At 49.2% G+C, this 24,046-nt stretch overlaps 1 protein-coding gene across 2 annotated transcripts in view; it reads left to right on the top strand.

The window, feature by feature from the left end:
* LOC309560348 (uncharacterized protein) overlaps window positions 1–24,046 on the top strand; it is an 88,903-nt gene that overhangs the window by 49,724 nt on the left and 15,133 nt on the right. For both annotated transcript variants that reach the window (XM_082263973.1, XM_082263972.1), the window contains exons 3-10: window positions 10,263–10,375; window positions 13,742–13,816; window positions 14,320–14,454; window positions 14,598–14,675; window positions 14,886–15,037; window positions 17,291–17,345; window positions 20,731–20,805; window positions 21,065–21,191. In XM_082263973.1, coding sequence (XP_082120099.1) covers window positions 10,263–10,375; window positions 13,742–13,816; window positions 14,320–14,454; window positions 14,598–14,675; window positions 14,886–15,037; window positions 17,291–17,345; window positions 20,731–20,805; window positions 21,065–21,191 — 810 coding nt within the window. The remainder of the gene's footprint in view (window positions 1–10,262; window positions 10,376–13,741; window positions 13,817–14,319; window positions 14,455–14,597; window positions 14,676–14,885; window positions 15,038–17,290; window positions 17,346–20,730; window positions 20,806–21,064; window positions 21,192–24,046) is intronic.

Below are 24,046 nucleotides of genomic sequence, written 5' to 3'. Positions count from 1 at the left end.
CATAGAGGGCCATAGTGCACCCCGCCATGTATTCAGACACCATAGAGGGCCATAGTGCTCCCCGCCCTGTATTCAGACACCATAGAGGGCCATAGTGCTCCCCGCCCTGTATTCAGACACCATAGAGGTTCATAGTGCTCCCCGCCCTGTATTCAGACACCAAAGAGGTCCATAGTGCTCCCCGCCCTGTATTCAGACACCAAAGAGGTCCATAGTGCTCCCCGCCCTGTATTCAGACACCATAGAGGGCCATAGTGCACCCCGCCCTGTATTCAGACACCATAGAGGGCCATAGTGCACCCGCCATGTATTCAGACACCATAGAGGTTCATAGTGCTCCCCGTCGTGTATTCAGACACCATAGAGGTTCATAGTGCTCCCCGCCGTGTATTCAGACACCATAGAGGTCCATAGTGCTCCCCGCCCTGTATTCAGACACCATAGAGGGCCATAGTGCTCCCCGCCCTGTATTCAGACACCATAGAGGGCCATAGTGCACCCCGCCATGTATTCAGACACCATAGAGGGCCATAGTGCACCCCGCCATGTATTCAGACACCATAGAGGGCCATAGTGCTCCCCGCCCTGTATTCAGACACCATAGAGGGCCATAGTGCTCCCCGCCATGTATTCAGACACCATAGAGGGCCATAGTGCTCCCCGCCATGTATTCAGACACCATAGAGGGCCATAGTGCACCCGCCATGTATTCAGACACCATAGAGGTTCATAGTGCTCCCCGCCGTGTATTCAGACACCATAGAGGTCCATAGTGCTCCCCGCCATGTATTCAGACACCATAGAGGGCCATAGTGCACCCGCCATGTATTCAGACACCATAGACGTCTATAGTGCTCCCCGCTGTGTATTCAGACACCATAATAGTCATCTCGGGCAATCTTCTGTTTGTGGGGTAGAAAGTTGTATTGTAGAGAACGAACGTTCCTTGTAATGTGAATAGTCCGTCCTCCTCCGGCCTGAGCGGGGAGCACTCCGATCCTCAGAGTTCCTCTCTCCTGAAGTGTTACTTCTTCTGTCTTCTTCTTCCCTCTTCTCACATCTTCTTCCTGTATTGTTACTTTGTATCCTTCGTTTATTGATCTCCCAATCCTATGATTATCAGTCAGAGAGCGGCACCTAGTGGTAAATATGTATCATTACATCTTCTTCCTGTATTGTTACTTTGTATCCTTAGTTCATAAAGCTCCTTATCCTATGATTATCAGGCAGAGATCGACACCTAGTGGTAATTATGTATCATTACATCTTCTTCCTGTATTGTTATTCCTATTTCATGGATTTCCCACATTTTTATCAGGCAGTGACTGACACCTAGTGGTGTATTTGTATCACAACATCTTCATCCTGTATTGTTACTTTGTATTCCTATTTTATAGATCTCCCAATCCTATGATTAGAGCTCTTCTTATTTTGTTTTGTATTATTTCGTTTAGATGCGGCATTCATTACTTGGGATCATTTGTAACTTTTGGTCATTTGTAACTTCGGATGCATTCGTATTGATTATGTTCCATTCATTATGATCGGCATTCATTACTTAGGATAATTCAAAACTTGGAATGCATTTGTATTAGTTTTGTTCCAATTGTTTAGATGTGGCATTCATTACTTCGGATCATACATATTCGATCCTTTCCATTCGTTTGGATGCGGCAATCGTTACCTCGGATCATTCATAACTTCGAATGCATTCGTATTCATTCTGTTTAATCCATTTAGATGCGGCATTCATTACTTGGGATCATTCGTAACTTTTGGTCATTTGTAACTTCGGATGCATTCGTATTGATTATGTTCCATTCATTATGATCAGCATTCTTTACTTTGGATAATTCAAAACTTAGAATGCATTTGTATAAGTTTCGTTCCATTCGTTTAGATGTGGCAATCATTACTTCGGATCATTCGTATTCATTCTGTTTAATCCATTTAGATGCGGAATTCATTACTTTGGATAATTCGTGCTCGTTCTGTTTCATTCGTTTAGATGCGGCATTGATTATATCAGATCATTCGTAACTTTGAAATGTATTCAAATTAGTTTTATTCCATACGTTTAGGTGCGGCATTTGTTACTTCGGATCATTTGTAACTTTGGATGCATTAGTATTCATTCTGTTTTATTCGTTACTTCAGGCTCTGACTTTTTTGTTCATTCGGACATTGGTGGTTGTGTTTGTAATCAACAAATACAAGAGCCTCTCATAATGGGCACAGCGGGTGTACAGACCCAGGAACTCAGCACAGGGATGGTGGGAACCCCTCATAATGGGCACAGTGGGTGTACAGACCCGGGAGCTCAGCATAGGGATGGTGGGAACCCCTCATAATGGGCACAGCGGGTGTACAGACCCAGGAACTCAGCACAGGGATGGAGGGAACCCCTCATAATGGGCACAGCAGGTGTACAGACCCGGGAGCTCAGCACAGGGATGGTGGAAACCCCTCATAATGGGCACAGCGGGTGTACAGACCCAGGAACTCAGCACAGGGATGGTGGGAACCCCTCATAATGAGCACAGCGGGTGTACAGACCCGGGAGCTCAGCACAGGGATGGTGGGAACCCCTCATAATGGGAACAGCGGGTGTACAGACCCAGGAACTCAGCACAGGGAGGGTGGGAACCCCTCATAATGGGCACAGCGGGTGTACAGGCCCAGGGACTCAGCACAGGGATGATGGGAACCCCTCATAATGGGCACAGCGGGTGTACAGACCCAGGAACTCAGCACAGGGATGGAGGGAACCCCTCATAATGGGCACAGCAGGTGTACAGACCCAGGAACTCAGCACAGGGATGGAGGGAACCCCTCATAATGGGCACAGCGGGTGTACAGACCCGGGAGCTCAGCACAGGGATGGTGGGAACCCCTCATAATGGGAACAGCGGGTGTACAGACCCAGGAACTCAGCACAGGGATGATGGGAACCCCTCATAATGGGCACAGCGGGTGTACAGACCCAGGAACTCAGCACAGGGATGGAGGGAACCCCTCATAATGGGCAAAGCGGGTGTACAGACCCAGGAACTCAGCACAGGGATGGTGGGAACCCCATCATAATGGGCACAGCAGGGGTACAGACCCGGTAACTCAGCACAGGGATGGTGGGAACTCCTCATAATGGGCACAGCAGGAGTACAGACCCAGGAACTTAGCACAGGAATAGTGGGAACTCCTCATAATGGGCACAGGGATGGTGGGAAACTGCCATTCTACTCCTTGACAGTTAGGTGTGAGGTTGCTCGTGTGCTTCCAGAAGCCAGGGGCTAGAGTTGCTTCTCTGCCCCAGGAGGGATGCTGGGTCCTGGGGAGGACCCCGGCGGGGGCCCCCTAGACAGGCCTGAGACAAGGCCTCAGTCTATGGAAGACATTGGGCCTGGCCCAAGGAGAGATGAATCCCTGTCTACCTTTAGATGGAGGATTGTGGACAAGCTGATGCAGATTGAGAAAGAGGAGGAGAAATTGGCAGCTTTAAAAGCTGAATTTAAAAAGAAAAAGTTGTATTGTGCCAAACTCTACACCAAGAAGAGACCGGCTCTGAGGCCTGAGTTGAAGGACTTGGAGCAAGCTTTGAGGAAGCAGAAAGAGCTGGTGAGCTCTCTGAAGGAAAGCAGCGGAGCACTTAAGGAGAAATATAAGAATGTGGAACGTTTCAGCCATATGAGGAGAGGAGCCGTTTCTAGCATGGAGAGTGACCCAGCCAGTGAGGAGATGCAGGTACCGACAGAGTCAGCAGAGAGTGAGAAAGTGGGCCCGGAGGATGAGCTCGGCTCTTCAACACCTCAGACATCTGCTGAGCCCCCAATGGTGGAGGCCTCTGTCTCCCTCCCTCTGCAGCAGCAATGTGGAACATCTGAGCAGGAGGTTGAGGGGGGTACTGGGATGTTGGAGTTCACCGCTGAGCTGGAATCCCCTCTGGATGGAAGAAAGTTCAATTTTCTGCGGATTCCTCAGATGAGGAGATGGATACCGTTCCTCGCCCTGTGAAAGAGAGACCTGTGGAGAGAGGAAAATTCACCATAAAATCTGCAACAACCAGGAGGAACTTTGATCCCGCCATCAACCATGACACAGCAGAGGTAACACAGCAAGCAGGTACAGTGTGTGTGCAAAGTGGTTGATATGAACTTTATTAATGACAATGTGCTTGCTGAGGGTTGTAGTGCTATGGGCTGTCAGCCCACACCCATAGACAATGTGCAGCATGCAGTGCAACCTGATGCACCTGATGAAAAAACTTGAAATGCAATTGGCGGAAAACTGGAAATAACTTTGAGCTTCTGGGGGAAGAGTCTGCAGAGAGGAGCACCATGGACATTGCAGAGGCTTTTCCTGACCCAGATAAAGCTGTTGTTCCTAAGAAAGTTGGAGGAGATGCTGGGAGCAGTAGTGCTACAACTGTTTGGGATTCTGCAGTAGACAAAACTGTGATTGAACCCAGGAGTGCTCAGAGCAGGGGGAGGGGTGGGTCTTGTCTCTGCTGCTCCAAAGACTGCAAGGGTTGTTTCAGGTTCCTTATCAGCAGGTGTGGCTGTGTATAAAGACAATGCTGTAATTACTGGTGGTGTTTCTGGGAAGAAAACCTATGCTGGTGCTGCTGCAGGATCTTGGAGGAGGTGCAAGCAAGGAAGGAGCATGGAAATGTTTTATTTTCCTCATTATTTAAAAGGAGGAATGTTGTGCAGCTTAGATGGGAGGGTGAAGGTATTCCGCCATATAGGAGAGCTGTGGTGGATAAGATTCTGCAGATGGGGTTTAGACCCGCAGATATCTTCGCCCTGATCAGTCCGACTGCCTCCTATGAGTACGATTTGTCCTTTATCCATCTGGAGTCTTTGGACATATTTTTGGAAAAATATGAACATGTGTGTAGGAGCCGGCCGGACTGGAAAGGGCTCATCCCCAAAGTTGTGTCACGTCAGCCACTCATTAAAATGGTGACAATTATGGTGCGCAATTAATCCATACCACAAGGGGATTTATCTGTATGGCTGAGGAGATATGGAGACATCCTGAGCCCCTTACAGAAAATTGTGGATGATAGTGGAATATGGACGGGGGATGGTCTGTGCAGCTAAAACTGAGGGTTATTGACAAATGTTATCCAGCATCTGCCATCCTCAGCTTTCCTGGGGAGGGACAGACTGACCATATTCTATCCAGGCCAGCCAAAGCTGTGTAATAAATGTGGGGATAAAGGGCACTTTGCATCCTCCTGTCCAGTAATGAAATGCTCTCTGTGTCAGGATTTAGGGCATTTGGAAAAGGATTGCAATATTATAAGGTGCAACTTGTACAATGCGGTGGGGCATCCTTATAGTCAGTGTCCTGAGGCAATGCACAACCAGCCACCAGCCTGAGCTCATGAGAGAGTTCTTCCGCCTGGACATGGAGGATGCTCAGAGCTCAGCAGCCAGGGTGCCTGCGATTCCCTCTGAGTCTGTGCCAATTCCCAGTGTGTCAGTGTCTTCCCAGTCTGTAGTGCCCCAGTCTGTGCGTTTGCCTAGTGTGCCTGTGTCTTCCCAGTCTGTGGTGCCCCAGTCTGTGCCAATTCCCAGTTTGTCAGTGTCTTCTAAATCTGTGGCGCCCCAGTCTGTGCATTTGCCTAGTGTGTCAGTGTCTTCCCAGTCTGTATGTCAGGTATCAGTTACCGAGAATGTGTCCAATCCTTCTGTGTCTATGTCCTCCAAAATTGCAGAGGCGGCAAGAGGTGCTGATGCAGGGGCATCAAGTGCAGTGCCAGTCCCACCCCCTCGACATTTCAGGGCTTCTATTGGGGACCAGGGGGTGCAGAAGAGTGGGGAAAATGGTGAAGAGGCTGGCCTGGTGGCAGATAAGGTAAGGGAGAGTGGGGGTGAAGGGGAGAGTAAGAGTGGGGAAACTGTAATTTCCAGTTTGTCCAAGGATGATGTGGAATGGTTGGAGGAGAAAAGGAAGAAGGGCAAAATAAGGAAAAAAAGTGTTCAGTTACCCAGAGTCCTAAGGTTTTGCCTTTGACAAATAATTTTGGGGTCCTGTGAGATGATGACGATGAATGGGACTCGTTAAGCACAGCGTCTTCTATGGATGATGAGTCCCAGGGTGCACTGAAGCGCACTTGTTCTCCAAGGAGAGAAAGTAGTCAGGCTAAGAAACGGCTGCCTCAATTATCCTAATGGCAGTTCCCAGGCCGTTAAAAGTGGCAACCATTAATGTTGCCAGCTGGAAATCAGTGAGTGCTCGTCATATGGCCTTATTTTTGCTCAGCGAGTTTGATGCTGACATTTTGTTTTTGCAAGAGACCCATCTGAGTAGTCTGACTGATATATATCTGGCAATGAAGGAGTGGAAGCGTGGTCCCTCCTTTTGGTCTCTTGCGGCCGAGCCTTACAGCGGGGTTGCGGTCCTTTTTTCCGGTATGGTAACGTGCCGACGGGTAATTGAGGTAGAGATTGGGAGATGCATGATTTTGGATGTCTCTGTGAGGGGGCAGGACCTGCGCCTGATTAACATCTATGGTCCATAGACGAAATGGGACAGGAAATGCCTCTATACAAAGATTAAGCCTTTACTTTTTATGGCTCAGCAGGGTATCTTTGGAGGTGACTTCAACACCATTACTAGGCCTAAAGACAGGAGAGGTTTCAGAGATAAGCTGGGCTATGACAGCCTTTTCCTGAATGCAATGGTTAGGGAAGCAGGTCTGGTAGATGTGCACATTAAGCGCTGCCCAGACAGCACGGGGTTCACTTTTCAGCGAGGTAATAGTCAGAGTAGGATAGATAGGTTTTTTTTTTTAAAGGAGGACTCTACTTTTTCGGCACCTGTGTGTCGGGCAGTGGAGTTTTCTGATCACTGTATTCTATCTGTGACTCTGAATGCCCCAGGGGTGCCACCTAGGGGGAGTGGTATCTGGAGATTGAATTCGGCCCTCTTGGATGACGAGGAAGTAAGACAATCCTTTGAGGAATTTTTTCAGGCACAGGTAACTATCCTAGACTTTTGCAACAGTAAGTCAGAATGGTGGGAGCTTATAAAACAGCGGACTGTTAGGCTTTTCAAGGCCATAGGGAGAAAGAGACAGCAAGATAAGTATATCACCTACCAGCGTTTGCGGAGGAAACTTGACCGCCTTGTTTCGAATGGAGGAGATTCTGGGGCGATCTCTGAGGTGAAGCTCCTCCTGAGGAGACATCAATATGACCGGCACGCCTCTTTGGTTCAGGAAAGGGACTATGGGAAATACCATTCGCCTAACCCTTACCAGAACTGTAAACAGAGCATAGCAGTTAAGAGGGCCAATGGCCTGAAGGACAGTACGGGCTCTCTGACGAAGTCTAGGTCAGGGATCCTGGAGGTCGTCAGGTCATACTATGCTGATCTCCTGGGAGGAAAGAACCTTGATCGGGCAAGAATGTTGAGTTTTTTGGACTCTACACCAGGTCTGGAAAATATTGTTCCTTTGATGAATTTGACAGATGAAATCACTGCAGATGAGGTGATCCAGGCTATTGATAAACTAGCCATCAGGAAAACTCCAGGGCCAGATGGTTTGACAGCCGAATTCTATAAATGTTTTAAGACGATCCTGGCTTCACACCTTGCGGAGGTTTTTAATGGCTGTTTGCATGAGGGTTCTCTCCCTCCTTCCATGAGGCAATCTGCAGTGATTCTTCTGTCAAAGGGCAAAGATCCTTCAATGATTGAGAATTGGCGCCCCATTAGCCTTCTTAATGTCGATAGAAAGATACTGGCAAAGAATTTTTTCTGGCAATTATCATCAGTGGCAGGCGGTTTGGTATCCCATCACCAGCACTGCTCGGTCCAGGGTAGAAGAACTTTCTCAGCTGTGTTAGCTGTCCGGGAGGCCTTGGAGCGTTGTAGGGCTGCTGGTTAGGGTAAATATCTGCTGACATTGGATCAGGCTAAGGCCTTTGATAGGGTTAATCATGAGTACCTGTGGCTCCTTCTTGGCAAGTATGGCCTGGAGGGGGGTTTCATTGATTGGCTCAAGATTTTGTACAAAGGGGCTGAAAGCTTTCCTCTGGTTAATGGGTTGGGCAGCCCTTTGTGGTTGGCTCAGGTGTGCATCAGGGGTGTCCTTTGAGTCCTCTGCTATATTAGTTTGCAATTGACCCCTTCATTAGAAGGCTAGAGAGTGGACCATTGTGTGGGGTACCTTTGGGCATCACTGGTGAGCCTCCTTTGAAGGTTGTGGCTTATGCTGATGACATTTCTGTTTTTGTCTCTGGGACTGGGGAAGCGCAGGAGGTGGTCTCAGTAATCAGGCAGTATGTCGGAAGCATCAGGTTCAAAGGTCAACCAGGAAAAGTGTGAAGCTTTCTGGATGGGCATGGAAGGTGAGAGCTTTGTTCTCCCGGATGAGCCCCAACAAAAAATTAGAGTTCTAGGCATTGAATTTGGCCCAGGTGACTATGGTCATGCAAATTGGATGAGCAGGCTGGAGAATGCCAATGCCAAGGTGGCGAGCTGGAAAAGTTGGCGGTTTTCCTTAAGGGAAAAGGTTGAACTGATCAAAGGTTACCTGATTCCAATTTTTCTGTATGTCAGTTTTGTCTGCGTTTTGCCAGTGTCTCTCTATACCAGGATCTATAGTTGTTTCTTCTAGCTGTTATGGGGGAACAGAATAAACCTTGTCAAAAGGAGTGTGACTTATCTCCTAGGCGGGAGGGTGGTCTAGGAATGATCAACCCTGTAGTCTTTTTCTCTCTGATGTTTGTAAAGTACAACCTGGGTAACATGTTGGCTGAGAGACCGCCTGGGTGGATGGGTATTTTTCAGTCCTGGTTTAGGCCCTTTCTGCAAAACTGGGAAAATGGTGGACCAGTGAAAAGCCTGAGGGTCAAGCATGATAAGCTCCCGGCTTATGTTGCCCCATGTTTGAAAATACTTTAGCAGTGGCAAGTAACGGCAGGGGAGGTCAGATCTCTTCCAAGGAAACTTCTTGAGAAGCGGATCATGAGCTCTGTTTTTTGTGAACCACTGGCCTTAAGGGATTGCCCAAGCCTGGTTTTGGGGGAGGGTTTGCATTTGATTAATTTGGAGAGAATCCCAATGAAGTTTAGGGATCAGGCTTTGTTCGCTTTCCATGGAAAACTATATGTGAAGGGCAACCTGAAGTTTCTTTCTGTGAGTGATAGGGCTGCCCGAGAGTAGAGTGTGGAGGAGTGGTGGAGTCCATGGATCATTTTCTGCTTCAGTGCCCTTTTAATATAGAGGTGTACAAGAGGGTAGGGAGGGCTCTGAGTGTACCCTTCCTCCCCCATATGAGTTATGCAGACTGGGTGTATGGGGCATTCCAGACTCGCCAGGGTTATGATTTGGAAACACTTTTTTTAGTTAGTCTCGTAGTCTGTTATTTCACGTGGAGTGCACGGTGTCAGGTATCCTTACGGAGTAAAATCCTCCCTGTCGAGGTGGTGGTGAAGGACATTCTGGGTGAGGTTGGGAAGATTCGGGGTCTTGAGAAAGACAGGTGGCAACAGGAGGCCTGGATAAAGGCGTGGAGGAATATCAGGACTCTGTAGCTGCTGCCTGTTGATCTCGGGGTGTGCGGCTTTTCTTTCTGTCCTCGCTTCACTCCCCTAGATTTTCAGATAAAATACATTTTTGATAAAAGGCTCCATGCATGGTGACGGTGATGTTCCTCAGTCTGGCTCTCTCGTAGGGTTTATGCTGTGCGCAATTTGGTTTATTTATTATGTTCTTGTTTGGTTTTGGTTTTGTATAGTTATATTCAATTATTATGTAAATATGTTATTTATTAATTTATTTATTATGGTTTTATTGTATATAAGTTGTTGTTTGTAAGATTTTTCAATAAACAAAATGAACCCCTCACAATGGGCACAGCGGGGGTACAGACCCAGGAACTCAGCACAGGGATGGTGGGAACCCCTCATAATGGGCACAGCCGGTATTCAGACCCGGGAATTTAGCACAGGGATAGTGAAAACCCCTCATAATCGGCACAGCAGCTGATTAGAATATTCCTCAGAGAGGGAGTTTACAGGGAGTGTATCTCTCTCATTCAGCAATTTGTTATATTTCCTGAGACTGATATTGATCTTCTAGATAAGACAAACCAAGGCCTGTCCCCTGGAATCATTGGAAGGCATCCCCTGTCCTGTCCTCTGTCCGTCCTCTGTCCTGTCCTCTGTCTGTCCTCAGGATGGAGAGTTGGGTACATACTCCCCGGGGATCTCTCACACTAACAGCCTTCTCTTCTCTCCTGGCAGTTGGCGGGTTGGAAGAACTGATCAAAAAATTCAACAAGAACCTGGTGCTGTACGGACTGTGCCGCGTGCCGGACCCCAATACCCAGGGACCCCGATTTATCCTCATCTACTGGGTAAGATGTTCTCATGGGGGATTCCTCTGAAATATGGAAATGAATTGGGAATCTGCGTTTATTGTCTATATAAAGATAGCTGTCTCAGCATCAGATACACACGAGGATATGTGGAAGCCTCAGACCATGCCAAGGTGTTCTGTACCGTGTACAGAGCTCAGAGAATGGAGAACAGAGCTCAGAGAATGGAGAACAGAGCTCGGGGAAGGGAGAACAGAGCTCAGAGAATGGAGAACAGAGCTCAGAGAATGGAGAACAGAGCTCAGAGAAGGGAGAATAGAGCTCAGAGAATGGAGAACAGAGCTCAGAGAAGGGAGAACAGAGCTCAGAGAAGGGAGAACAAAGCTCAGTGAAGGGAGAACAGAGCTCAGAGAATGGAGAACAGAGCTCAGTGAAGGGAGAACAGAGCTCAGAGAAGGGAGAACAGAGCTCAGTGAAGGGAGAACAGAGCTCAGAGAATGGAGAACAGAGCTCAGGGAAGTGAGAACAGAGCTCAGAGAATGGAGAACAGAGCTCAGAGAAGGGAGAACAGAGCTCAGGGAAGGGAGAACAGAGCTCAGAGAATGGAGAACAGAGCTCAGAGAAGGGAGAACAGAGCTCAGAGAATGGAGAACAGAGCTCAGAGAAGGGAGAATAGAGCTCAGAGAATGGAGAACAGAGCTCGGGGAAGGGAGAACAGAGCTCAGAGAAGGGAGAACAGAGCTCAGAGAAGGGAGAACAAAGCTCAGTGAAGGGAGAACAGAGCTCAGAGAATGGAGAACAGAGCTCAGTGAAGGGAGAACAGAGCTCAGAGAATGGAGAACAGAGCTCAGAGAAGGGAGAATAGAGCTCAGAGAATGGAGAACAGAGCTCGGGGAAGGGAGAACAGAGCTCAGAGAAGGGAGAACAGAGCTCAGAGAAGGGAGAACAAAGCTCAGTGAAGGGAGAACAGAGCTCAGAGAATGGAGAACAGAGCTCAGTGAAGGGAGAACAGAGCTCAGAGAATGGAGAACAGAGCTCAGAGAAGGGAGAATAGAGCTCAGAGAATGGAGAACAGAGCTCGGGGAAGGGAGAACAGAGCTCAGAGAATGGAGAACAGAGCTCAGTGAATGGAGAACAGAGCTCAGAGAATGGAGAACAGAGCTCAGAGAAGGGAGAACAGAGCTCAGAGAAGGGAGAACAGAGCTCAGAGAATGGAGAACAGAGCTCAGAGAAGGGAGAATAGAGCTCAGAGAATGGAGAACAGAGCTCGGGGAAGGGAGAACAGAGCTCAGAGAAGGGAGAACAGAGCTCAGAGAAGGGAGAACAAAGCTCAGTGAAGGGAGAACAGAGCTCAGAGAATGGAGAACAGAGCTCAGTGAAGGGAGAACAGAGCTCAGAGAATGGAGAACAGAGCTCAGGGAAGTGAGAACAGAGCTCAGAGAATGGAGAACAGAGCTCAGAGAAGGGAGAACAGAGCTCAGAGAATGGAGAACAGAGCTCAGAGAAGGGAGAACAGAGCTCAGAGAATGGAGAACAGAGCTCAGAGAAGGGAGAACAGAGCTCAGAGAAGGCAGAACAGAGCTCAGAGAATGGAGAACAGAGCTCGGGGAAGGGAGAACAGAGCTCAGTGAAGGGGGAACAGAGCTCAGAGAATGGAGAACAGAGCTCAGAGAAGGGAGAACAGAGCTCAGGGAAGGGAGAACAGAGCTCAGAGAATGGAGAACAGAGCTCAGAGAAGGGAGAACAGAGCTCAGAGAATGGAGAACAGAGCTCAGAGAAGGGAGAACAGAGCTCAGAGAAGGGAGAACAGAGCTCAGAGAATGGAGAACAGAGCTCGGGGAAGGGAGAACAGAGCTCAGAGAAGGGAGAACAGAGCTCAGAGAAGGGAGAACAAAGCTCAGTGAAGGGAGAACAGAGCTCAGAGAATGGAGAACAGAGCTCAGTGAAGGGAGAACAGAGCTCAGAGAATGGAGAACAGAGCTCAGGGAAGTGAGAACAGAGCTCAGAGAATGGAGAACAGAGCTCAGAGAAGGGAGAACAGAGCTCAGAGAATGGAGAACAGAGCTCAGAGAAGGGAGAACAGAGCTCAGAGAAGGGAGAACAGAGCTCAGTGAAGGGAGAACAGAGCTCAGAGAATGGAGAACAGAGCTCAGGGAAGGGAGAACAGAGCTCAGAGAATGGAGAACAGAGCTCAGAGAAGGGAGAACAGAGCTCAGAGAATGGAGAACAGAGCTCAGAGAAGGGAGAATAGAGCTCAGAGAATGGAGAACAGAGCTCGGGGAAGGGAGAACAGAGCTCGGGGAAGGGAGAACAGAGCTCAGTGAAGGGAGAACAGAGCTCAGAGAAAGGAGAACAGAGCTCAGGGAATGGAGAACAGAGCTCAGAGAAGGGAGAACAGAGCTCAGGGAATGGAGAACAGAGCTCAGAGAAGGGAGAACAGAGCTCAGAGAAGGGAGAACAGAGCTCAGAGAAGGGAGAACAGAGCTCAGGGAAGGGAGAACAGAGCTCAGAGAAGGGAGAACAGAGCTCAGAGAAGGGAGAACAGAGCTCAGAGAAGGGAGAACAGAGCTCAGAGAAGGGAGAACAGAGCTCAGAGAAGGGAGAACAGAGCTCAGAGAAGGGAGAACAGAGCTCAGAGAAGAAAGAACAGAGCTCAGAGAAGGGAGAACAGAGCTCAGAGAAGGGAGAACAGAGCTCAGAGAAGGGAGAACAGAGCTCAGAGAAGGGAGAACAGAGCTCAGAGAAGGGAGAACAGAGCTCAGAGAAGGGAGAACAGAGCTCAGAGAAGAAAGAACAGAGCTCAGAGAAGGGAGAACAGAGCTCAGAGAAGGGAGAACAGAGCTCAGAGAAGGGAGAACAGAGCTCAGAGAAGGGAGAACAGAGCTCAGAGAATGGAGAACAGAGCTCAGGGAATGGAGAACAGAGCTCAGGGAATGGAGAACAGAGCTCAGAGAATGGAGAACAGAGCTCAGGGAAGGGAGAACAGAGCTCAGAGAATGGAGAACAGAGCTCAGAGAAGGGAGAACAGAGCTCAGAGAAGGGAGAACAGAGCTCAGAGAATGGAGAACAGAGCTCAGAGAAGGGAGAACAGAGCTCAGAGAATGGAGAACAGAGCTCAGGCTGACTACAGCCCAGCTACAAACACACTACATTTAATGAGGGACCTTTGGATGGTTGGTAGGCGAATATTTGTCACCCAAATGGCAGGGAGCGGGGGCAGTTTTAGGGAACACATTGCTAAAGTTTAAGCAGTTTACATTTGCCCCCCCCCCCCCCCATCAACATGCTAATGAAATGTTTAAATAAAACATCCAATGCATAGCCTTGACCTGCGTTCTGTGCCCTGGTGGGACCTGGTGACTATCACCCTGTCCTCCCCAATCTTACCTTTTTTTCTCATGGCAGGTCGGTGAAAATGTGGACGCTTCGCGAAAAGAGGTCAGCATCCAGCACCTTCCCGCCATCCGCAGATTCTTCAAGGTAGGTGGAGGTGTCGGTGGCGCGTGTGTGTGTGATGTATACAGACAGGAAGTGACATACTGACATAGAAGAGGTTCCATCATCTTCATTCCCTCACAAACCCCAGTAGGGGGCACCACCACTCCTTCTCTATAGGTAGATGCAGGCTTTTTCTGAAGCAGACCAGTTCCCTGGAGCACAAACCGCATCATCACTGAGTCTATTGCTTCCTAGTAGGATCGAGTTTGGTGCTCCCCCTGCTGGTGATAGGGTGCTGCAGACTTTAGCTGTGCTATCTGCTGATCACTTTAGTGCAGTTGCAGCAAGCAACTGATCGATAGATTGCACAGCTTAAGTACTCAACAGGGAGGAGCATGCATGACAAATTGATGCCGGGGATGCGTTCTTTCATATAATGCTCTGGAACAGCAGTACGGTGACTATTCCAGCCCTAAAGATCACAACCACTGTTATTGTTCCCCATATCCTGATGGTAACCCATGTTCCCGTGTTGTCTCATCCAGGAGGCCAGCGTCATGCTCCGTGCCCACCGGGTAGAGGACATATCACAGGAAGCTCTGACACAGGCCCTCAACAAAGTCCCCCAGCCCACCCGATCCTTCAGCAGACCCCGACTTCCCGGATCTCACGATGTGGTGGTGAGTAACCCCATTGTATCCTTCATTAAACTGACACTGCTATGTACCAGGACAGGGGGTCCTCGGTGAGGCACTGTAATTAGGTGAAATATATTGGACCATACACCATAGCTAAGTCCTATTTTTTTCCTCTTCTTTCTTAGGGGACGAATTACACAAAAACCAACCCAGCCATAGAGATGAAGTTCAGCATGAGGGACTCGTTCTGGCAGAGGAATGAGGTGAGGTTTAGGGACGGGCGTAGAGTGACCATCCTGGTAAGGTGTAGAAGGATTGCTATAGATATATGAACAGTTCTAGAATCACATGATACCCCATGATTACCAACCTTCCCTGAGATCGGGAGGCCAGATATTAATAATCGGAGGACCCTGGGCCCACTCTCATCAATGCCCTCCTGCCCTATGGTAACCTGACTATTTTCTCTACAGAGAGAGGAGGAGAGGCGGAAAGAGCAGGAACGTCTGCGGTTACAGGAGGAGCGAATTTCGATGGAGAAAGCAAGGATAGAGAGAGAGAGAGTGGAAGAAGAGGATAGGGAGCGCCGGATCCAGGAGAAAGAAAGGATGGTGGATGAACAAAGGTGAGGACATTGTAGCGTCTTCTCTGAGCATTGTACTGATACCAGACATGACTGAACAGAGCACTGCTCCTTCTCTGGTCCCATGAGCCAGATTGGTGGAGAAGCAAAGGTGAGGACATCATATTGGTGAGGATGTTATATTGTCTTCTCTGGACATTGTACCGACTCCTCTTCTTGTCTCATGGCTCAGACTGGTAGAGGAGTGGAGGTGAGGACATTGTACGGATATCATGACATGACTCCTTTGGTCCCATGGCTCAGACCGGTGGAGGAGCAGAGGTGAGGACATCATATTGTCTTCTCTGGACATTGTACTGATACCAAACATGACTCCTGATCTGGTCCCATAGCTCAGACTGGTGGAGTAGTGGAGGTGAGGACATTGTTCTGATATCATGATATGTCTCCTCTTCTGGTCCCATGACTCAGACTGGTGGAGGAGCAGAGTTGAGGACATTGTACTGATATCATGACATGACTCCTCTTCTGGTCCCATGACTCAGACTGGTGGAGGAGCAGAGTTGAGGACATTGTACTGATATCATGACATGACTCCTCTTCTGGTCCCATGACTCAGACTGTTGGAGGAGCAGAGTTGAGGACATTGTATTGATATCATGACATGACTCTTCTTCTGGTCCCATGACTCAGACTGATGGAGAGCAGAGTTGAGGACATTGTACTGATATCATGATATGTCTCCTCTTCTGGTCCCATGGCTCAGACTGGTGGAGAGCAGAGTTGAGGACATTGTACTGATATCATGACATGACTCCTCTTCTGGTCCCATGGCTCAGACTGGTGGAGAGCAGAGTTGAGGACATTGTACTGATATCATGACATGACTCCTCTTCTGGTCCCATGGCTCAGACTGGTGGAGAGCAGAGTTGAGGACATTGTACTGATATCATGACATGACTCCTCTTCTGGTCCCATGGCTCAGACTGGTGGAGGAGCGGAGGTGAGGACATCATTTTCTCTTCTCTGGACATTGTACGGATACCAGACATGACTGAACAGAGCGCTGCTCCCCCTCCCATCACATGACTTGGGTTCATTGTATGGATGGTGCTACTGAGAATGACTCTAGTGCTGGTCCCCTGGGTCTCCTGGTAGGTGCTCAGGTCCTTACTCTCTGTGCCCAGTCACTAAAATCTTACTGTTGGTCCCATTGAAGATGGATATTTGTCGGCTTCCTTGTGATGATGACATTTCATGTTCAGACACTTTTTATTTTCATCTCCTTAAACCCAAATCCTCTTTGGCCCACCCAACCATTCACTGCAGTGTCCTAGGTGCCGGATAATGCATTGTAGTGCTCAGGGCTTTTATTTGCACAGAGAATAGGTGCAGGAACGCCCCCCCCCTTTTAAATCACATCTTGTCCCCTCCCCCTACCCACCTCTGAGCACCGTCCTTTGGTTCCACCCCCTACCCACCGCTGAGCACCGTCCTTTGGTTCCACCCCCTACCCACCTTCCAGTATCGCCTCTTTTAGAGAATACAGAACCAAGTATCATTTTGTTGTGTTAAGTAATTTCTATGAAATTTGTTAATGATTACAAAAAAGCAGTAAAACAGAACCCCTGCAGACAGCAACCATAGACCCCCCCAGCCACACTAGATCCCCCAGCAATAACAGATTCACCCAGCAACAATAGATCTCCCCCAGCAATGATAGACCACACCCAAGCAACAGTATATCTCCCCCAGCAATAATAGATCCCCCCAGCAACAAAAGACCACACCCCAGAAACAATAGATTGCCCCAGCAATAATAGATCTGCTAGGAACAATAGACCCCATACACAACATTACATTACCCCCCCCCCCCCCCCAGCAACAATGGCCCTGTTACAGAATACCACCTCAGCAACAATAGAGCCACCCCAGCAACATTAGACCCCAAGCAGCAACAACAGATCTTCCAGCAGGAAGAAACAATAGACCCCCTCCCTCAACGGTAGAACCCTGGCAGCAACAATTGACCCCCTCAGCAACATAAAACTCCCCCTAGCAATAATTGACCCCCATGCAAAAATAAATCCATACCAGTTACAATAGATCCTCCGGCGCCAGTATCATAGACCCTCCAGCTTTCCTTGCCATTACATACATGCGGTGCTGGAGGGGCCGGAATTGCGTTCCCCCGCGTTCCCGCTGAAAAAAAAAAAAGCCCTGGTAGTTCTGGATCTTCTAGAACTGAAGTATTATCTCTGGCTATTTACTAACCTCATTACTGTCTCTGTACAGGAAGGAGCAGGCGAGACTGGAGGCCGAGCAGAGGAGGCTGGAGAAGGCTCGATGGGTGAGTGACAGGCAGTAGTCCATAGGGGTTAGAATTCCCAATACAGGGAAGCAGTTCTATCTGTTATCCAGAAGGGGAAACCCCTGTACACCATTTATCACAATGCATGGAGGTGGGAGACAGCGGAGTCTGGTAAAAGAACATGGCACCCCAGTCCTGACCTGAACCACCACAGCCCAACCTGACACTCCTGGTCTGAAATACCTCTGTCCTGGACTGAACCCCTACAATCCAGCCTAAAACCTCTATCCCGGACTGAACCCCTACAATCCCGCCTAAAACCTCTGTCCTGGACTGAACCCCTACAATCCAGCCTAAAACCTCTGTCCTGGACTGAACCCCTACAATCCATCCTAAAACCTCTGTCCTGGACTGAACCCCTACAATCCAGCCTAAAACCCCTGTCCTGGACTGAACCCCTACAATCCAGCCTAAAACCTCTGTCCTGGACTGAACCCCTACAACCAAACCTAAAACCTCTGTCCTGGACTGAACCCCTACAATCCAGCCTAAAACCTCTGTCCTGGACTGAACCCCTACAACCAAACCTAAAACCTCTGTCCTGGACTGAACCCCTACAATCCAGCCTAAAACCTCTGTCCTGGACTGAACCCCTACAATCCAGCCTAAAACCTCTGTCCTGGACTGAACCCCTACAACCCAGCCTAAAACCTCTGTCCTGGACTGAACCCCTACAACCCAGCCTAAAACCTCTGTCCTGGACTGAACCCCCACAACCCAACCTAAAACCTCTGTCCTGGACTGAACCCCTACAACCCAGCCTAAAACCTCTGTCCTGGACTGAACCCCCACAACCCAACCTAAAACCTCTGTCCTGGACTGAACCCCTACAATCCAGCCTAAAACCTCTGTCCCGGACTGAACCCCTACAATCCAGCCTAAAACCCCTGTCCTGGACTGAACCCCCACAACCCAACCTAAAACCTCTGTCCTGGACTGAACCCCCACAACCCAACCTAAAACCTCTGTCCTGGACTGAACCCCTACAATCCAGCCTAAAACCTCTGTCCTGGACTGAACCCCTACAATCCAGCCTAAAACCTCTGTCCTGGACTGAACCCCTACAACCCAGCCTAAAACCTCTGTCCTGGACTGAACCCCTACAACCCAGCCTAAAACCTCTGTCCTGGACTGAACCCCCACAACCCAACCTAAAACCTCTGTCCTGGACTGAACCCCTACAACCCAGCCTAAAACCTCTGTCCTGGACTGAACCCCCACAACCCAACCTAAAACCTCTGTCCTGGACTGAACCCCTACAATCCAGCCTAAAACCTCTGTCCCGGACTGAACCCCTACAATCCAGCCTAAAACCCCTGTCCTGGACTGAACCCCTACAATCCAGCCTAAAACCTCTGTCCTGGACTGAACCCCTACAACCCAGCCTAAAACCTCTGTCCTGGACTGAACCCCCACAACCCAACCTAAAACCTCTGTCCTGGACTGAACCCCTACAACCCAGCCTAAAACCTCTGTCCTGGACTGAACCCCCACAACCCAACCTAAAACCTCTGTCCTGGACTGAACCCCTACAATCCATCCTAAAACCTCTGTGCTGACCTGAACTGCCAGCCTGAAGGCTCACACCTCTGTGCTGACCCGAATCACCAGAAACCAGCCTCACACTTCAATCCATGCTCCAAGCCTAACCCTGCACAGCCCAACCTTTCACCTCTTTCCTGTCCCGAACTACTGCAGCTCAAACTCACATCTCTGTCCCGTATTAAAATGTCACAACCCAGCCAAACATCTGTCCCAACCTAATACCTCTGTCCTGACCTAAACCGCCACATCCCAGCCTCACACCTCTGACCAAGCTTGGCCCACCACAGCCCAGCCTCACCTCACATCCTGGCCTGAGCTGCCACAAACCAACCTCACATGTCCCAGCTTGACCCACCACAGCTCAGCCTCACACCTCTGACCAAGCCCTAGCCAACACAGTCCAGCCTCACACCTCTGTCCTGACCTAAACCAGCACATCTGAGGCTCACACATATGTCTAAGCATGAATTGTCTTAACTCAGCCTTGCACCTCTGTCCAAACCTGAACCACCACAGTCCAGTCTTGCACCTCTGTCCAAACCTGAACCACCATAGTCCAGCCTCACACCTCTGTCCAAGCCTGAACCACCACAGTCCAGTCTCGCACATCTGTCCAAGCCTGAACCCTCGAAAACCAGCCTCACACCTCTGTCCAAGCCTGAACCACCACAGTCCAGTCTCGCACATCTGTCCAAACCTGAACCACCACAGTCCAGTCTCGCACCTCTGTCCAAGCCTGAACCACCACAGTCCAGTCTCGCACATCTGTCCAAACCTGAACCACCATAGTCCAGCCTCACACCTCTGTCCAAGCCTGAACCACCACAGTCCAGCCCCACACCTTTGTCCTGGCCTCACATCTCCACTGACAGAGCTCATTGTCCAGATTTCCTTAGTTTAGTGTCTTGCAGAAATACAGCCAGCCCATGCTGATGTAGCTGCTAATCCAGTACTCCTAGGAGAAGGGATATCAAGGAAATGGAACTCGCTGGCAGAGCTCATAGTCCTGAGCTTCTCTGGGAAGTATCTTTAGAAAATACAGAAAGCCCCTGCTGATGGAGCTCACAGTCCAGTTCATCTGTTGGGAGATGTTCCAGGGAGTATACCCAAACACACAGAGGTAGCTCATAGTCAAGAGCTCCTCGGGGGAGTGTCTCCAGGAAACACAGCTGGCCTCTGTTGGCTTGGAATCTATGATTCTCTAAAATGGAATGCAGCTTCCTTCAGGTGTGGAATGGGGTAACAGTGACATGGTTACATAGTTACATAGTTGGTAAGGTTGAATAAAGACACCAGTTCCCATGATGGGAAATAGAATGGGAAATCAGTTAGATTCTCAGGGTACCCCAATCATGAGAGTAAAGGAATTTGCCTTACACAAGCTTTTTATTATTCCAAAGCCACATGATGATGATTAGCTGCAGAGGACAGTTGGCTGTCTAGTGGAGCAGGAGAATGACCCCATAAGTCTCATGGGTCCAACTGAGCTAAGGTGAAAAGCTGGAGCAGCACCCAAGGTTCATACAATCTTCATAGTGATCTCCAGTAACTTCTCCACTTCTGGTTATACAACATCATGTCCCCGGCCCTCCTTACTCTTCTGATCATTGATTGGTGGAACACCATTGCTACGTCTTAGCCAAAGTAGTTACAACAATGGATGCTTCTGAAAGGTTCTCAACCAGAAATGTAAAGTCTTTATTCCAGCCGGGTACAAGCTGTCCTCCATGATCTAGTTCTGATAGACCTGGACAGGTCCGGTTATCTGCAGGCTGAAATCTTCTGTTGATGGTTTGCTCTTCTGGTTTGGATGTTTCAGGCTCAGCAGCAGAAGGAGTTTGAAGAGGAGATGAAAGGAAGATTTAGGCGCAGTCAGTCCATCGAGATGGCCGCGGTGAGTCTTCTTCTACATTACCTATCATCAGTTGTGTTCACATCCCAGCCAATGGGAGCCTAGATCTATGTTATGTATCTTAGACAGTCACTGGGTGCATGGTAGGAAATCCTGCAAGGTGTCTAGGATGGGGGTGGTTGGGGTTCTCCATTGGCTTGGATGAGTTAGTGAAGGAATTGTTGCTCTATGTTAGGCATACAATTTTGCAAATGTTTAATTGCTGTATTAATGATCTTCATTCACTCGGTATCATTTCCAGGAGGCGGCAGCACTGGTTTCTGGACGGTCATTGCACCCCCGGGACATCTTCCGCCAGCATGAGCGATCTGTGTCCTGTTCCAACTCCCCTCCATCCACTCCCAGCTCTCCGGGGAGGTCTCCGTCCAGTGAGTCCAAGTCTTTTTGTGGGTCACTTTAGCTGTGTCTTGGGTACATCGGGGGTAGGATTCCTTTCCCTCCAACTAGCAGTCAAAGCTTCAGATCTGTAGTCAGCCTGAGAAGCTGTAAAGAAAAGACAGGCGCCACTCTAAGTGCCGTAGGAAGGTTTTAATAAAACATGGCAATATGCACCAATATACTCACAAACGAGTAAGTATGGAAGGCATCATATAGTTGTGTTAAATGTCCGTCCATGGGAACAGTTTGTCAGAATGGCTCCGGCGGTCTCAGATGCTCGGCTGCAGCCGATGGGTGTCGGCGCTTCCTGGTAGCTGGAATGCAGGGGCACTATCCGACGTCACTTCGTGACTTGATGATGTGATGACGCAGGAGGCGACACGTTTACGGAGCATGCGCTCCTTCCTCAGGCCTCTAACTTTTTGGAAAGTGACGTCGGATAGTACCCCTGCGTTCCAGCTACCAGGAAGCGCCGACAACCATCCGAGCATCTGAGACGGCCGGAGCCATTCTGACAAACTGTTCCCATGGACAGACCTTTAACACAACTATATGATGCCTTCCATACTTACTTGTCTGTGAGTATATTGGTGTATATTGCCATGTTTCTATTAAAACCTTCCTACTGCACTTAGAGTGGCGCCTGTCTTTTCTTTACAGCTTCCCTCAAGTTCCCTTCTTACTTGCAGCAGAGCAGCCTTCAGTGCTAAGGACTATTGCATACATATGGACTTGAATATGGACTTTTTCATGTGTACATGTGTATTTGACATATTCTCTCATGGTAGAAATCGTTGGGTTCCTTCTGTTTCACTTGCGCCAGTGTACATACATGTTGTTTGTCTAGTCAGCCTGAGAAGCAGCTTGTTATCCATTCTCTGCTGCTCGTCATTGGTCAGTCGGTGTTGCTTGTCATTAGTCCATATTGTCTACTGATCTCCAACATGGAGCTGCATGCCAGAGGTCAGCCATTGATGGAGGTCATGTGGGTCAGTCTATGTTTTTGGATCCACAGTCATTTTTTGAGCTGCAACTCAGAGTTCAGTCAGCTCTGAAGGTCAATGTCCAACCTGTCCAATGGGTCAGTCTGTAGGTGCAGTGCAGCGTGGCGAAGGCAATGATTCACACAGTCCGGGGCAATAATAAACTTGCATTGAAGCAATGCAGCAATTCATAACAATCCCGGTGGGAAGACTGCCCAAAGCGGTTCCAACCAGAATGATGGCGTCTGTAGAGAGGGGCAGAATGAGGCCTGGCTGTCCCATGCCCAATCAGGAAAATGTCCAGAAGAGATGTGACCCTACTACTGTCCCTAACAGACGGGGTAACTTTCCCTCCTCCTCAGAAACCTTTCCCTACTACTGTCCCTAACAGACGGGGTAACTTTCCCTCCTCCTCAGAAACCTTTCCCTACTACTGTCCCTAACAGACGGGGTAACTTTCCCTCCTCCTCAGAAACCTTTCCCTACTACTGTCCCTAACAGACGGGGCAACTTTCCCTCCTCCTCAGAAACCTTTCCCTACTACTGTCCCTAACAGACGGGGTACCTTTCCCTGCACTACCCGCTCCCATAAAGCATGCCAGAGCCAGGGCATTAACCATTTCCCGACCACACTACAGCCGAATGACGGCTGCATCGCAGTCTCACATTTCCGGGAGGGCGTCTATTGATGTCCTATAGTGATCGCGCTTCCCATGCACCCCCTGCTGCGTGCATCAGCAGGGATCTGTTGTCGGGGAAAAGAGCCAATAACAGCGGCTCTTTACCATCTGATCAGCTTTACCCAATCACAGCTGATCACGGTGTAAACAGGATTTGCCAGTTATCGGCAGTCCTCTCCTCACACTGACAGTGCTGTCAGGAGAGCCAGGAAGCAGCAATCCACACAGGGGACATCTACATTGACAATCAGGGCACTGATCATCAGTGTCCTAATATCAGTGCAGCTCTAACAGTGCCCATCAGTGCTGCCAATCAGTGCCCATCAGTGCAGCTATACCATTGCCCATCTGTGCTGCCAATCAGTGCCTGTCAGTGCAGCCTGTCAGTGCCCATCAGTTCTGCCCGTCAGTGCCCATCAGTGATGCCTATTAGTGCTATGTATCAGTGCCCATCATTTCTGCCTATCAGTGCCCATCAGTGCTGCCTCTCAGTGCAGCCTCATCAGTTCCGTCTATCAGTGCCCATCAGTGCTGCCTATCAGTGCCCATCAGTGCACCTCATCAGTGCCGTCTATCAGTGCTGCATATCACTGCAGCCTCATCAGTGCAGCCTATCAGTGCCCATCAGTACTGCCTCATTCGTGCCCAACAGTGCACCTCATCAGCCGTCTATCAGTGCTGCATATCACTGCAGCCTCATGAGTGCAGCCTATCAGTGCCCATCAGTGCCGCCTCATCAGTGCTCATCCATGCAGCTTATCAGTGCCCATCAGTGCCACCTCATAAGTGGCCATCAGTACTGCCTCATTAGTGCAGCCTATCAGTGCAGCCTCATCAGTACCATCTATCAGTGCTATCAGTGACGCATATCACTGCAGCCTCATCAGTGCCGCCTATCAATGCCCATCAGTGCCGCCTCATCAATGCCCATTAGTGTAGCCTATCAGTGCCCATCAGTGCCCATCAGTACTGCCTCATTAGTGCCCATCAGTGCCTTCATCAGTACTGCTTCATTAATGCCCATCAGTGCCTCCCCAGAAGAGTTGAAGCTGTTATAGCTGCAGAGGGTGGGCCAACTCAATATTGAACCCTACGGACTAAGACTGGGATGCCATTAAAGTTCATGAGTGTGTAAAGGCCGGCGTCCCAATACTTTTGGTAATATAGTGTATATAGTGTATA

This window comes from Pelophylax lessonae (assembly GCF_965119305.1).
Source record: "Pelophylax lessonae genome assembly, chromosome: 1".
Classification (NCBI taxonomy): Eukaryota; Metazoa; Chordata; class Amphibia; order Anura; family Ranidae; genus Pelophylax; species Pelophylax lessonae.
Note: the sequence above shows the minus strand (reverse complement) of the source record. Positions and strands in the feature narration are given on the sequence as shown.